The sequence below is a fragment of the Calonectris borealis genome, chromosome 14 (genome assembly GCF_964195595.1).
Source record: "Calonectris borealis chromosome 14, bCalBor7.hap1.2, whole genome shotgun sequence".
Lineage (NCBI taxonomy): Eukaryota > Metazoa > Chordata > Aves > Procellariiformes > Procellariidae > Calonectris > Calonectris borealis.
The window spans coordinates 6,755,011-6,771,125 of NC_134325.1; the positions used below are offsets into that span (position 1 = coordinate 6,755,011).

Below are 16,115 nucleotides of genomic sequence, written 5' to 3' on the forward strand. Positions count from 1 at the left end.
TTTGTTTATTTAATCATTTTAAGACCTTATTTCATTTAGTTGATTTTTTTGTTTTGTTTTGGTTTTAAGACCATTTACTGGAGCACCTTACTCCAGACTTGTTATACATCCAAAACTTTGTCAACAATCTATGAGCAAAGAGGACATTAGCTAGGCTTAGCATAGGAAAACAACATAGGTATTTCAAGAGTACTGAGGTCATAAAATGTTCTACATAATCGTCTTATGTGTTCTAAGTGAAGCTAATGTTACTTTCAGGGTGTGCCTGTTCGGGAAAGCAGTTTTGTCTGTTGGCTAAAGGGAGTGGGTATGTGGAGTTCTGTCTCCGATTATCTGAAATTTGGCAAATTGTTTCCTGTTCCTCAATTCAAATGTAATGTTTTGAGAATCTTAAATGAAAAAATTCAATAAATGCAGTGTATTATTACTTTTCAGTTCGAATGTTCATAATGTTCATAAACACTCTTCTACAGAGGAGTCCATAGAGATGGGAGGAAATCTAGTATGCCAAATTAATTTCTTCGTTCTTCAAAGCTGTGCAGAGAAATCATTGCTTTTAGTGTAAATAAAGTTGAGAAAATACTGCAGGGCAAGTAAGAGCTCATAGATCAGTCTCCAGGTTGATTCAGATTTTTTAAACGGACTTTCTTTTTTGTTTAATAAAAAGTATTCATTCCTAAAGTAGAAAGGACAAAATGAAACTATTTCAAGGACACCTCTTAGCCTGTGCTGTGAAAGCGAAAACCTCAGGGATAAGGGAAAAAGCTGTTTAAAGGAGGAATTTGATGGTATCATGAAGATAAGACTACATTGGAAGAAGGGAAGGCTTGCATTTCTAGAACGGTTCCAACCTTCCGAACCGCTTCAGGCCCTGAAATCCCTGTGAATCCAGTGCCTTGTTGCCAGAATTCAGTCCTTTCAGCATGAGGCTTGGGGGCTGCTTCTGACCCCACCACGTCCAGCTGAGGAAGGGGGTCGGATCCCACTGATGCTTGGAGCATGTTGCTCCAGGATTTCCCTACGGGGGCCGGGATTTAAGGGATGAAAGTTTGAGGGCTTCCCTCCTCTGGTGGGCAGGCTTCGTAAATTGTGGCTGAAATCTTTAAAAGAGACACTGGTTGTTGAGCTTTTCTGAAAAAACTTGCGATGGTTATTACAGCGACAGTTGATCCAAACTGTTTTCGACCCATTTCCATTCACCTTATTCCTCTGTACTATGTTCAATGCCATTGCAGAGCATTTCATTTTTTGTTTGAATCGGTATGATTTCCATTGCATAGAAAAACTGGCTTCCTCTGCTCTCGTAAGTATTCTGTTTTAATTCAGCCACTAGAAATTATTCCTAATAGTAATTTTTTTCCAGTATTAACCTATACATTCATGCTGTTGTAGTTTCATATTTATGTTCTTGCATTTTCTGTTTCAGTCAAAAAGAGTGAACATGATTACTGTGATAGTAAACAAACAAAAGAATAGTAACATAAAAATTAAAACTATATAAACTGTCCTTGAATAGGAATCATTTGAATCATACTTAAAATTTAAGAGGCTGAACCAATGAGTCTCTCTTCTTATCCATGATTAACTACTGACAGCTCAGGTACCTGGTGAGCTGAATAAGGACTATCTCTTTATGTGAAGTACATGTCTAAAGATCAGGAATAATTACATTCCACATTAGCCTTCATGGCCTCCCTGACCTGGTTAATTAATTTTTTGCTAGGATAATAATAGTAGAAATAGATTTAAAGATATGCTTCATCATTAAGTATGTAACTGACCTCCAATTTTAAGAGCCGAACCTTTCATTTATTGCCTTTTGGAGACAGGTTAAAGCTCCTTGCAGTGAGCTTGCTGAAAATGCACAGGCTGGAATCTCGTTATTGTCAGTTCAGTTACGCTCTCTGAGGTTGTCTCTCTTTGTAAACTGTATTTAGCATTGACGAGCAAAAAGCAATTGCAATGCTACGATTCTGGCACTAGGGAATATTCTCCCCCACCTTTTTTTTCTTTTCTTTTTTTTTTGTTATTGATCATGAAACTGATCCCCTTCCAGCAAGCTCTGAACAGGACCAAATAAAGCCATTGAAAGCAATTTGATACTTCTATTGGCAGGATACGCAGATCAGATACTCCCTTGAAAGAGAGCGAGAGTTATAAACAAAGCTTAGAAGTCTAGGAATAGCCCCCAGCTTCAGCAAACCCTTAAAATATTTTGTAATTGTATCTTCAATCATGAATTAGTCAGGAAAAACAGACCTTTTTTGCCTTTATATTTCACTGCTGTATGCTGTTTTTAATTGCCCACAGGCACACTGTTGTGATCTTCTTTGGAAGTTTAAAACCAGGATAAAAATGCAAATCTAATTATTTCTTTTATCTAATCTAATTAACTTTTACAAGTAATGATATATGCACTGTAGCCTGCATCAAACATTTTAATAATGATGTTTCTGGATTAAAGAATAGGTAAAACTACTGTAATTTATAAGCAGTCAAGATTATGGCGGTAGAAAATGTAAATTATTGTGGTGGCTTAATAAACTATAGCTGCAGTTTATTAATTTACAGTAGAAAGGATACATTTCCCTTAAATTCCATTTTGCTTATGAATTGCTTCCCAGCTGTCATTGGTATCTTTTTTCTTTTTTTTTTTTTTAAACAGTTCAGTATTAAAAAAATCTATGTCTAACTCCCTTCTGCAATGCAGTTGTGTGCACATGGAAGACAGAAATGCTGTTATGTGCCAGTAACTCGTAGCTGGCTGCTAAATCATTGATTCAAATTCACGGGGCTCTGCTGTAGGCGTGGCATCACAGCTTCTGTCCAGCTCATAACTTGCTTAGCGAAAATGGAAACTGATCCAATGGAGGAAAGACAAATATGCTAAACATCAAAGGCAAATGTTTCATATTTTATTTATTATTACATAGTGGCTTATTAATGAGTTCTAAAGTCCTTATTTGATAATTACCCAAGCAAAAGGTCTATTACAGGCCAGCTTTTTCCAACAAAAGCCATCTTTGTGGCTGGCTGGCTTGGAATTTTCTCTGTCAGCTGTGTGGGAAGAGAAGCAATATGGGATCCTTACCTTCTCCCAGCAGCCTACTCTTTATTAAATTTGCTGGTGATGCTCCCTATCCATATTCAGCCTCTTCCATACTAAAAATGCTTTGGCATGACAGCATGGTGGTGGCCTAAGCAAAAAGACACACTGTGCTAAAGGTTCACCCCTCCTGTGCTACTCCGAAGCTTCTGGTCTTGCATCTTGGTCCCCCATTTGCAAGGATCCTGCTAGCTGCTCTGCCTCTGAGGCCCTCAGGCCCTGGAAACAAGATTTATCCTGGCAAAGCTGAAAGTAGTTCTGGGTTTGACTCTTAACACAATCCTTAAAATTGTATGCAGTCTTGAGGTGGGGGAGTGGGTTTTAAAAAATTTTTACTGTGACCTTCCAAGAGTTAAATTAGCTTTCTTGCAGTTTTCTAATTCACTACATGTTGTTTTTTTCTTTTAAATAGCTTTATTTTGCCTACCCAAGTCTAAACAAATTGTATTTAATGCAAAAATTAAGCCTCGTGTATCTCTTTCATATGACTTCTCTAATTATAGAGCAGTAAATGGTAGAATAGCATATGTTAGCAACATGAGCAGCAGTCTATGAAATGAGCTACAAGTTAATAAAATGATCTTGTGGTGGTGTTGGCCAAATGTTAGCACACATGTTTTGGAAAGTGATATTTCAACAGACTTGAAGAATAGGACTTTGGCACACGGGTGCTGAACATGATCTGATGTGTGGAAATTAGTTAAACCAAAGTAAATGTCATTGTTTCTCAGGCTCATGTTGGTGCAGAAAATGATAGTAGCTGCCCTCCCACTTTCCCTCTCCCACGTCTGTTTTAAAATTGGAAATGAAGGCACAGGCATCCATAGTCCCCAGTTCAACTACTGCTGCTTCGTTCTCTCTGGGCGTGCTGCATTGCAATCTTGCCAGTGGCTTAAGGGCTTGTTCTCAGCCGTGCCTCTGTCAAAGCCAGGGGCTAAAATCTCATTGATTCTATTGAGCCCAAACACTTGTTCTACAGCCTTTGCTTACAGAAGGGCCTCAGATTTGAGCCCTGTTAGTTTAGGGGCAGATTATAACCAGCTCCTAAACAACAGCAGAGGATCAAGCAAATATTTGCTACCCACCTGTACTGCTGCCCAGGGGTCACTCTTAGCTGGTGGTCTGCCCGTTCCAACCAAGCGTGGAGCAACATGCTGTGGCAGCCTCAGTGCTTGCTGATCCAGACACCCTGGTCTAGCTCTTAAAGAGTTTGGCAGAGATTATGCCCTTCTGAACCCCTGGTGCTTTTCCTCTGGTAGTACAGGTCTGCATCCCCCCCTCTGTCAGTCTGCATAATGTAGTATTTGCAATATTGCAATGTTTGGAATAATGCAATAATAATGCACTATTTACTCCAGCACAGAAAACCAGTTTCCTTCCTAAGTGGCGTGTGCACAAACTAAAATGGATAACTGGGAGAAGAAATCGAGCCAACTGGCAGCCTACCAACAGGCTTGATCCTGTGAAGTCTTATTTGCTTGAGTAATACTTGCATAGCCAGTATTTGATGACTTGTATACCTAAGCGTTACTCACATAAGTAGGCTTTGCGGAATTGAGCACCCCATATGAGGAAGGACTTCGAATATTAGTGTTGTGGTTGGAATATCAAAGATATAAATGAGGCACGGGTTTTAGGGGATGTAATTTTTTTATTAGACAAATAGATGATGTTGGAAAAAACAGGCAACCTTTTGGGGACTCCAGCTTTTTTTCAGGTCTTACATCAGCGTTACATTGAAACATATCCCAGGGCTGACAGAAGCTGCTTAAGGTATTGGTCTTTTATTTCTAATTAGTTACTTTTTCAGTGATTATTTTTGTGATTGACAACCATATGATGGCCAATCAGCATTTGCTTTTTTTTTTTTTTTTTAAAAAACCCCATGCTATTTGACACACTCACCAGGAGATAGTGAATAAAGAAAATAGTTAATAAATGTTAGTATTGAAATGACTTGATTTATGGAGATATTCAGATATACAGGCAAGATTGGAATGTGATGAATCAGAGGTCAAAATTTCTGTCTGCAGAAGCAGGTATTTGGAGGAAAATGATGAAGTACAGCCCCACATAAAAAGGCCAAAAGCATTTAGCAAATAAATTGTAAAGTACTTTTTGAAATCTCACAGTAAAATCTTAAATTTACCAGATGGACTAAATCCTGACCTAAAGAATCAAAATGTGTTTTAGTTGTAATTGTGAGAATGCTCCAGAATGCAAGTGTATTACTGAATCAATTTAAGCATAAAAACTTATTTTAAATATATTTAACGTAATGACAGCAAGGAAGAAGTAAATGCATTGCTCTCTGAATGCATTCAGGAATTATGAATTCACATAAAGAAAGTAGTAGTATGTGCAAACCAAAAAATGAGCAAACCAGATGCTGTTTAACATTTGGTATACATTTGATGGCATGTATGTAAGAGTAAAGTGAATGAATATTTCTAATATTCACTGTCTTATGCAACCAGCTAATCCAGACACTCACAATATGTCAAAGCATAGCTCTCAAGGAAAGGTGAATGGCCTTGTCTGGAATTTACCTATCTAATTTTAAAGTTGTTGTTAAAGTAAGGAAAAGCTGGTTTATGACTGCAGTTTACACCCTATTTCCTTTTGCCTGTTACATTAGAATCCCCTGCCCCCAAATAATTAGATAATGTAGTGGCTTGTGTTGTATGCAAGACTTTTGCTTGTTTGAAAGAACTAGTCTTTTATATAAATCTTGTATATATCATCTTCAGCAAGTTGGGCATTTGCACAGCTTGGGTAAATTATGTCTATATTGAGAATCTAAGAAGTTACACAGTGTGCATTCCATACTTGAGGGATGGGAAATAAAAATTGATATACTGTGCGGCACATGATATAACACAGTGAAATATCTTTTAAATTCCAGAGGGATGCACTGACATCACCACACTTAATTCACATGCAGTAACTCCCACAAAATGTTATTAATTTTAAATTGAAGTTTGTAATCATTCAATAAAAAGAAAATAAATGATGTAAACAGTATACAATGGTGCATTATGAAATGCTGAATTCATCTTATTCACCCACCCAAAATGACAGTATGTTAAGAAAATATTAAAGTTGTAACACCAAATAATAAAAGCAAAGAAATTCACAGTTGATGGTGAAGTGTGAAATCCATCTTGAGACACATCACCGCCCCACAGTATGGAAGGGCACTTCTTAGTTAGGGAACTTTATTTTAAAGTAATGTATTAGTCATTTTTATTCTGTAAATGAGAGATTAACCAGTTGGAGGAACATATAGTTAGTTTAAAATCTAGATCAGGTAGATAAATGAATAGTGTGGGTACTTGCTATAGGTTACAAAATAAAGTTGATAGTGCAATGTATACCTAATAGCCTAAGCACAGACTGAGATTCCTTATTTGACAAAGCAATTTATATAATATAAATATAGAAACAAACTTTTGTCAGAGGAGGAGTATGGCACTTGTTTTTTGCTCTGACAATGAGTGATTTGTATGAAGAACTCTACTACCACATTTCTGGCTTTGCCTTTTCCATCTCATTGAATTTTATTGGTGATATATTTTCAGAATACTCATCTCCTCTGTAACTGCATATCTGAGTGTCTCATAAGCTGAATTGTATTATCCTCACAACACTTCTCTGAGGCAGAATAAAAAGCATATAGATATTTGGGGGCATCTAATTTTAGATATCTAATTTGGGTGACTGAATTAGGACTTTTGGCTCCATATATAAAGCAGTCCAGGTGCTGTGAATTACCTTCTGTTGATTAGACAACAAGGTTCCTAATTATAAGCACCTAAGTTAAATTTCCTAAGTGACTTGATCCAGTTCTTATACGAAATTTGACAGACCTGAAATCTGTGGTTTCAGAATTCATAGGGTGGCTCTCTTGATCATCTTTTCTATCATGACTTGCTGTCAACTTATCACTTGCCTTAATTTACTGTGATGGGGCTTTTAGCCAGAGTGAATCCGCTTCAGAAATATTTGTTCATTCCTCTCACCCCCTCTCCTGCCTCAATGAAAACCATTTCAGCTAGCTTGAGTTTCCCATGCGGTCAACCTGCTGACCACGTCTAGCCATTGTCATACAGAAAGAGGCAAGTGGAGAGACTACTTTCACTGAAGAAGTGTGTGGTTTCCCAAATACAAGTATTTTCCTTACAGATATGGAGCAACTTCCGTGGCTGTGAAACATCCTTTGAACAGTGGCTTATGGTGGAGAGAAAATAATTTTTTGTTTGAAGAATGCCTAGATTTCGTGGCAGTCCCTCGAGCATTTTGTAAGGCACTCAAAAGACTTACTTGAAACAGCCATTAAATAATGTTTTTTGTTTAATCAAAATGGCTGCTTCTAAATGGAGATCTTGCATGCCACATTTTAGGCCAGAATATATTTTTATGGCCAAGTTATAAACCTCTGAAAAAGGGGGCTTATAATGGAAAGGTTGACACAACATTAATTTTAGTGTTGTAAACGCAATGGTATAATTTTGGAAGAAAGCCTTTATAGCTCTGCTAAGATATTAATTGCAGGAAATTACAGCATATCCTATTAAAGTATTATGTCAGTGGCATACATAGCATATAACACCTTTGCATATTCTCCCTTGTTTTCACGGCAACGTTTTGCATTTTGATCTGTAAAGAGTAGGTGGATAAAGTGGCTCAGAGTTTCTGATCATTTTTGCTCAAAGGGAAAAAACCAGCCTGGGTAACGCTTGCTTATGGCCTACTCTAGAAACAGATCTTCTATTAACCAGGTAAATCCAATACGGGTACTGAGGAGTGAACCAAATTCTGCTGAAATGGAAGTCTTTCCTTTGTTTTGTGACTTTTGCACCAGGGTTTTGAATTTGGACCCAATCCTTACTCACACAAATTAGATTTAGTCAGATTCTTTCCAGAATGACAAATACTTTTATGACAAACATATTTTTACTGATAAAAGCTTGCTTTTCATTTACTTATACTTACCGAATCACTCCTAACTGTTACGTCTGCATAGCAGACCCAGTCACTTAACCTTTTTGTTTTCTCTTCAGTTAATTATTCTGAAATGCATTTTATGTATATATGGTGGAAGAGAAGCTGTAGATCTCTATTAAGTTGAACAATGCGGATATGTGCATTGCATTGTACAGTTTTTTCTTCCTAAGAAATAGGTTATTTGTTGCATTTCTGCCACTTTTAGGATTGCAGGGGCATGGTATAATGGTATCATGTTTTCTTTACAGGAATTTGTTCTTATAAGATAATTACTTGTTAATATCTTGGTTTTAATATACACTGAATTGTAGCCTTTGGGTATAGTCTAAAGTTGGACTTTTTTTATCTGTGGTTGCTATTTTTAACTAGGATGAACTACTATTACAATAGTTGCTTCTGACTGTCAGATCTTTCAGGATGAGGGGCCACATCTTTGTATTTGTCAAGCACCTCATATTGAGGTCATGATCCTGTCAGGCACTTTTCATTGCTACATTGACACAAATTTGCAGTGAAAAATATCAATAATAACAACATGCAGGGTTTTTTTTAATATATAAATGGGACCTGGAGACTTGATATCTCTTTTCCCCTCTGACAACAGTGGAGCATGCACAATTCTTTACACAAAAATAGTCATGGCTGTTGTACAGTAGATGAGTTTTTAACAAGATGGGAGAAAAGGCCTTCTCAAAGACCCCACTGATATGCAAGTTCATTGGACCATTGATGTTTCCCATTAATTGCAAGGCTTTAGCATATAACCATTGACTATATCTGGTTTTACTTATCAAATCCAGAACTGCTTTTTCTCTGCCTGCTGAGCAGGGAAAACTCCATGCTGTACCAGTTTCTTTTTACTTGGGGCTCCCAGTATCATCAGGATTAAAGCTGTCAGAACAGTCAGCCCTCTTTATTTTGTGGTTTTAAATACAAAGCGTAATATTGTTGCTTGAGAAATGGCATGCTTTCAATGTGTTAGTTAAAAATTGCCGAGTGGACAAAACAAAAAAAGATCCCTGTTAATAGCAGGCATTGAAATATTGCTTTCACCATTTCGGGGAAAGAAGATACAACTCTGCACTTTAATTTGTTTTTATTCTACACCACTAACTTGTCTTCATTGGCTTAATCCTACATTCAAGTATAAGGAAAAACTTGTGCTCAACTTAGTGAGAGTTTTGCTTCATTGAATGCAGTGCAGGGTGCCATTTCCTCAGCTGGTGTTGTTCATGTTCTCTCCACTTATGTCAGTCTAATACTAGAAGTATAGAATTAGGCCTTCTTTTTAAAAACAAAAAGAGCTCACGTGGAAATGACAGCATTTCATTTTGCTTTTCTTTATTCACTGTAAAATATTCCTCTGCTCTGTGTGTGCATTTATATTTGGGGATAATTGTGCCCATCCACCATAGAGTGCTCAAAGGTAGCTGATATATTGTGTATGAATATTTTTGTCTTGCATGTGTTTACTTCAGTTATCACTTTGTGCAACTAATTTTTTTTTTTTTAATCATCAGAATCCTTTTTCTTTTGTTTTATCCAGGATAGTATAGATGCATCTTTGTGCATAACGCTTTGTAAAGAACAAAACTGATTTCCTCATTATATTACTTTCCTATTTGGTTTGTTTTAATGGAGAAAAGACTCTCTTCCTAGGCAAGGCTATACATCTGTCATTTTATTTACCCTGTTGTTTTACTATCAGTTGAAATATGCATACATTTCAGATGTAACTTTAGGAGGAACAGAATATACTAGTAATTTATACAATAGACACTGATGATTATTGACCATTAAAGAGTAATAAAATATTTCCTGTGTGAAATAGATGTAGCACCAAACATCTTCATTTATGACAGTAAATGTTTCAGATTTACTTCACAGACATTAATGTTATTACATAAAGGTAAAAACCTGGCTACACTCTAGCAAACATAGGTCACCTCTTAATAAACGAATGGAGTTTAAAACGGAGAAAAAAATACTTTGAAGAAAGTCCCAGGCTCATGTGTATATTAACCAGAGCAGATGAAATGATTTATTGGGTTTTATACACAATCTGTAAAGGGTAAGCATTGCTAACAGAATGAGTGGCAGCCTCAGGGAGCTGAGTAGCCCCCAGGGACCAGCCTTTGTTCCTCTGGACTTGACAGGCATGTGTCCCTGTTAAATGAGGGCTTAATTTCTCTCATATGTGCACAATTTCCAAGCTCAACAAAGGCAGCCAGGACTGGAGCTATTTAAAAGAGCCAGCTCAGGAGGAAGCATTCCTAGAGAAAGGCGATGCTAAGGGGCTAATTACTCACCATAGTTCAGCAACTGATTTTTTTTTTTCCCCCCCTAAGCAAGGTTTATTAACACGGAACTGCCACTTTCACTTTACATAAACATACATTAAAATTACAGTGGTGTTATTTCTCTCTGTGAAATAGCCTTTTAAAGGTCCTGTTGACCAAAAATAAAATAAGAAGTGTGTTCATTTTATTTCAGGCCTACAATGAAAGTCATCATCTCTTAAGCTCATGGAAAGATTTCTTCCAAAAGGTGCAGAGAAATTACCTCTTCAATGTCTTCCTCTTCTTTCTCAGTCTTTTCCTGTCTTGCATATACTTGTAGGAGTCGTCCTCAGTGCTTACTGCATTCATGTAAATATAATAATTAATATTGTCCAGATAAATGGTTCAGCATGTGTAAAGCATATTAATATTTACTTAATTACATGTCTAGTGTGGTATGCTTTTTATAAGCTTCTCACTACATATTTAAATATGTGTTTAGAACCAGCAGACCTTCGTAGTGCCTTTCAAGTAGTCTAGTGATGCTACTCCCTACAAGAAGTAGGACTTTCCCCCCCCCTTTCCTAATGTGGAGTTCGGGGCACTTCTGTGCTACTGGCACTTGGCATTCTCTGTGGAGAATAGGCCAATCATTTAACAGTGTGATGTAATTTTTTTTTAAAGTGTGGAAAACACAGTTATTTTCTTTGGGCAGTGTTGCCAAACTCTATTGTTACCTTGAGAGAAAAATGAGCCACTCCACTGCAACAGGTTTGAAAATGTTGTGGTCACCATTAGCAAACCACTTTATCAAGAAATACTACATGGTTTCAGGCTTATTTCCTATTCTGAAACAGACAGGAAACTTTCTTGTGAAACAGGCAGCCCATTTGATTCTTCTTGATCAGAACATACTGATCCTCTTAAAATCAGAACCCAAACAGGTGGAAAAAAGTCTTCTTCAACTGCTCTGTGCGGTCATGGGCTGAATGGGCTTCAACATGGCATAGGACAAGGCTTTTGGACGTGTGGCATCAAAGCTGGTGGCCTATGCTCAGGACACGGTGCATGTACATTTGTGAAAACTGAGACAACAGTAGCAATTATAGAGTGACTTCAGTAGAAGCAGCTTGCTTTTTAGATTGAGATGAGCCTTTGAATGTGAAAGGGATAAAATTTAGAAAAATTGAAACTGGAGCCCTAATGGAGTGCTGCTTCCAGCATTAGATAGAGAGTTTGTACAGGTAATATTAGACGTTACCCCCTTGGCATAGGTCCTATGAAATCTTTGCAAGATTACTCACTGTCTAGTGTTACAGATGTAAATATGTTTTTTTTAATTGGATCCTTCATACATGTTTTATGGGTTTTTTTGTGTTGGGTTGTGTTGTGGTTTTTTGGTGTTTTGTTTTTTTTTTCTTAAACAATGTTGTAGGTTGATATTCGGGCAGTTTCAAATCAAAACTGAACCAACCAAATTTGACTGTTTTCTTCATCAAGTTATACATTTAGCATTGGAAGCAAGATTTAATCTTTTCAAGGCTAGGATGGTAAGCTAAGGAATGTTTTGTCTTTCCTTGCATGGTTTCTTTGCCATGTAATTTTTGTATGATAACCATATTGTAAATTTTTACTTCAAGTGGCCACCTTTAGAACCAATATATTATTATATTATAATACTATTTCATTATTATTATATTTCCAATTGTGCTGGTTTTGGCTGGAATAGATAATGATTATAATTATCAGAATTGTTTTGGAAATTTCAGGTGAAGCTTATAGTCTCTCAGATCTACATTAAAAAAATTGTAATTCAATAAATATTAGAAATTTTTTTTTTCCTAATTTCAATATTTCTGATCCATTACATAATCTAGGCAACATAAATAGGTGTCCTCATGGAATTAACAGAGCAAATAGGAGGAGTGCAAATCTTCCTTAGGATTTGTTAAGAGGGGTTTTTTTTAGAAGTCATTATTAAGTAAATAAACTTACGTTTCTTTCCACTAAATAAAGGAATTCTGATTGGATAGAAGTCACAAACCTGACCCAGATCCTACTTACCTCTGTGCAAATCAGAGTAACTCCACAGAATAGAAACAGTACATCTGCCTTCATCCTGGTAATAGATTTACAGCCGTCAAGGCTTAGAGTCACCCATTTATTTCCTTCCTCCCTAGAGATGACAAAGTATATAACACTTGATGAACTGCAGCTTCCAGGAACATTCAGATGTTAATGCTACAAAGGCCTATATTGCATGTTGAAATCTTCCCTGGATTAAAATTCTGCTTTGGATGAAGTTAAGGAGCTACATATATGCAGGAGCATTTCGTACTGTTATACGGCCCAGGGAAAATGGTTTAACCTGGATTCCATGCAGATTCTGAGTAAGCCTTTCTCTAAAGATTTGTTTCCATTCTCTGGAGGAGGAGGGGTTCCTTACCAAGAGACTTTCTTTCCATCTGATTAAGAGAAAGCACCTCCTAATCAGAAAGGAAGGTCCCACACAGATTATCTTCTTGTCATGCTATGACAGGACCCAGATTTCACCGAAGCTTTTGTGAAGAGCTGCGGAGAGCATTAAAGCCATGGCTCCACAGGACTTAACTTAGCTTTCTTTACAATAGAAAAAAAAAAGATGAACTCATGCTCACTGTTTCCAGCCTAGAATGAACTTTTATTCCTTTGCTGCATTGTTGTCTGGTTACCAGAATGAAATGTTAATCATGTAAAAGTAGCGTATCAGTCTACTGAAGAAAGAAGGAATAATCAACAATTCTCTCTCATGTTCTTGCTGCCTGAATGCCTTGACTCAGTGTTATACTTCTCCTCCCCACTTTTTAGATCTTTTTCTATATTTACAAACAGCCACCTTTGTCTTGTGGGAGGTTTATTGCTGTTTTGCAGCTTACTTCCATAAAATGGTAGTAATGAATGCAAATTTCAGACAGTCAACCTACCTGTTTCCCGTGTTTGTCACAGCATTTAGTTTTAAAGGAAAAAAAAACAACCCCCAAACCCAAAACATTTTTTACCCTGATTTCCTAAGGAAAGGACTTTTATGTAACTGTGCTGCCGTCTGTCTATCAGAGTTCCACCTGAATAGTTTTTGGACACGTTAGGTAATTAGGTAACCACATTTGAGGTATAGGAAGAAGCATAAAAGGTATTGCATTCATTTAAGTCTCATGAAAGTTAGTGGCCCTGATAAACCCTTTTAGGTTGCCCTGGAAGTAAAGGCTTCAGTCTAAGTTCTCCTCATATTAGAACTTGAAGAATGAACTTGGGAAAGAGATGTTAAAATGCCCTACTTCAGGAAAAGTTTTGATCTAAGCTTACACTTATACTTTAAAAGACAACAGAGAAGCAAAACTCTTGAGTTTGCATCTCATGCAAAACCATGGGAAACAAGCATTCATAAATTATGTTGCTTACCAAACTGCTTGTTCTGGATATGCACACACTTCCCATGGAAACAGAACCTTGGGTACTGACCAAAATACTGTCTTCTTTCCTTCTTGCAGAGGGTCTGCACATGTCAGGGAAAACAGAATGGAAAAGATTTCATTTCTGGTGATATATTTCATCTTGCCCTACACGTTTTCTGCAAATTCACCAGTTAGAATTTTGTCTGAAGTAAGTTTCAGTGATTTACTTTGAATATGCTGCATGATTTGAAGGAAAATCTTACTGGGAGATTTTACTCTAAAGAAACAGCGAATCTGTCACCTACTGTAGCTCTCAGGTTCTTCCCTTTGTTATGTTTGCACTGTTGAGGCTTAGTTAAAATGTTTTCTATTTCATCCACAAGAAGTTTGTGAAACTTATGCTTTCTAACCTTCTGGTGGCAATACCATGAATTTGTTGACAATAGTCCTATCTAAATTAAATTTATGGAACCCGCTAAAACAATTAAGGTTGTTAACCTTGGAGACTTTGAATTATATTTTTTGAAAATAAGTTTCACTTCATTTATTCCTTTTCATATTGCTCTGTACGCTGGGAGCAAGTGTTCTAACCAACCTACCAGCAACAGAAGTGCTTTTATTTCATTAAGGTATCCCTGAAGTAAGAGGGTTTGAGAGAGATCTGTAGCCTCCACATCTAATCCATAAATTTTAAATTATTTTTCAGTAATTCACAGCTAGAAACAATTAGCCTTAAAATATACAGAGCTATTTTTGTGTGTCTTAGGAAGGATGTATAACATGGATCTGGACAAAGTCTGGCACTTTGTCAAGTTCTTCACTATTAATTTTTATCTCTGGCCCATAATTTTCTCTTGACAGTTTGTACTTTTTTTTTTCCCCATGTGTTCATTGATAGGTTTATGATCAGTCCTGTTTCTAATGTAAAAGGATTCCTAGTTGTATAACCACATCAGTCCAGTTCCTCATAACGACTCACCTGCATTCACGATCTTGCTACTGGGGAAGCTGGGCAAACTTCCTAGTGAAAAGTATTAGAGGAGAAAAACGCGTTGTATTTGAGGAATGACTGGGGGATCTATCTGTTTCATTCCTTGTGATGCTTAAAAGGGCATAACACCATGAAAGGATCTTAGAAACTATACTGTAACCCTCAGAGGAAGCCACTTACTCGCTTCTTCTCTTGGGCCAATAGTTCTAGACTCTCTCTTGTTGGCTGAGTTTACGTGCTTCCCAGTCCTGTTTCAGGATTTCTCTCCCACCTATGTGCCTATCCCACTGCAGATGTGCCCCACAGCCTGGTGGTGGCGTTATCCCCCTGAGGGAAATGCGTTGGTGTGCACCATGGCCTCCATCCTGCTCAGCTCCTAGGGCTTCTCTTGGAAGGAAAACCTAGATGTAAGAAGAGTGGAGCAGAGCCCAGCCTCCTCCTCATAGGGGATCCAGAATTAGTTTGGATGTACTCTCAATCCAGGACTGTGTAAGAAACATGTGAGCATAAGCTCAGTCTCACAGAGGCACAGCAGGACATTTTAACCCCCATATTTAAACAAGGCCTGACTTAAAATAGTATGTTACTGTTTTACCCAGCACTCACTCATTTATCATGTCTTACATTTTCCGTGGCTCCTGGACTGATACTTCACAGATCAGAGCCATCTTTCAATATGACAGGAAGCCCTATAGTTCCTGAAATCTCCATTCATCTCAGCAGAAAGTGAAGAGATCAATAGCTGTATGATTGAATTCACCCTCAGTTTAGTGAGTAAAAGAGGTTCACAGAAAAGGGGGCACCAGAGCTGGCAGGAGGGCAAGCACGGGAGCGAGTGCCTGGGAGGAGAAAGGAGAGGGATTGAAGAGGGAACACTGGGGCACAAAGACCTTCCACTTTGAGGAGTGAGATGTTGCATTGTGCAAGCTGCACTGTAAAGTGGAGTTTAAGATTGTAGGAGCTCTAATTTTTTTCCTTGTGAAATTTATTGTTTCAAATGTTGTCTGTGGCATTATAGCCAGTACTGTTGTATTACACAGCAACAACAGCAAAAAAGCGTCACTTTCTAGAGCTGTCAGTTTTGCAATTTGAGTAGAAAAGGAAGATACCAGCTTTGTATGGTTAATCTGATTGCCTCTGGAAATGAGCTTTTATGCAACTCTGTGTTGTGTGCGTGAGGGTGCGTATATCACTAACTTTTCAGCCTGTTGGATGATTTCAGCTGAATTTGATAGGGAGATAGACGTTTCAGAGAAAACTAAGTTCCCACAATCTTTGTGAATGCAGACAGCTAGACTGAG

General features: G+C 37.4%; 1 protein-coding gene and 1 long non-coding RNA gene across 16 annotated transcripts in view; both read left to right on the forward strand.

Annotated features, from left to right (window-relative positions):
- Nucleotides 1-16,115, forward strand: part of SOX6 (SRY-box transcription factor 6) — a 375,857-nt gene that overhangs the window by 234,453 nt on the left and 125,289 nt on the right. For 8 of the 15 annotated variants that reach the window (XM_075162744.1, XM_075162746.1, XM_075162751.1 and 5 more), the window contains one exon: nucleotides 10,607-10,660. The exons of the other annotated variants lie outside the window; for them this stretch is intronic. In XM_075162744.1, the coding sequence (XP_075018845.1) occupies nucleotides 10,607-10,660 (54 nt within the window). The remainder of the gene's footprint in view (nucleotides 1-10,606; nucleotides 10,661-16,115) is intronic. 15 annotated transcript variants of the gene reach the window in all.
- The window catches only part of LOC142087951 (uncharacterized), a 30,116-nt gene continuing 24,672 nt past the window's right edge, over nucleotides 10,672-16,115 (forward strand). Inside the window, exon 1 of the long non-coding RNA XR_012675677.1 lies at nucleotides 10,672-14,031. This is a non-coding gene — a long non-coding RNA (uncharacterized LOC142087951). The remainder of the gene's footprint in view (nucleotides 14,032-16,115) is intronic.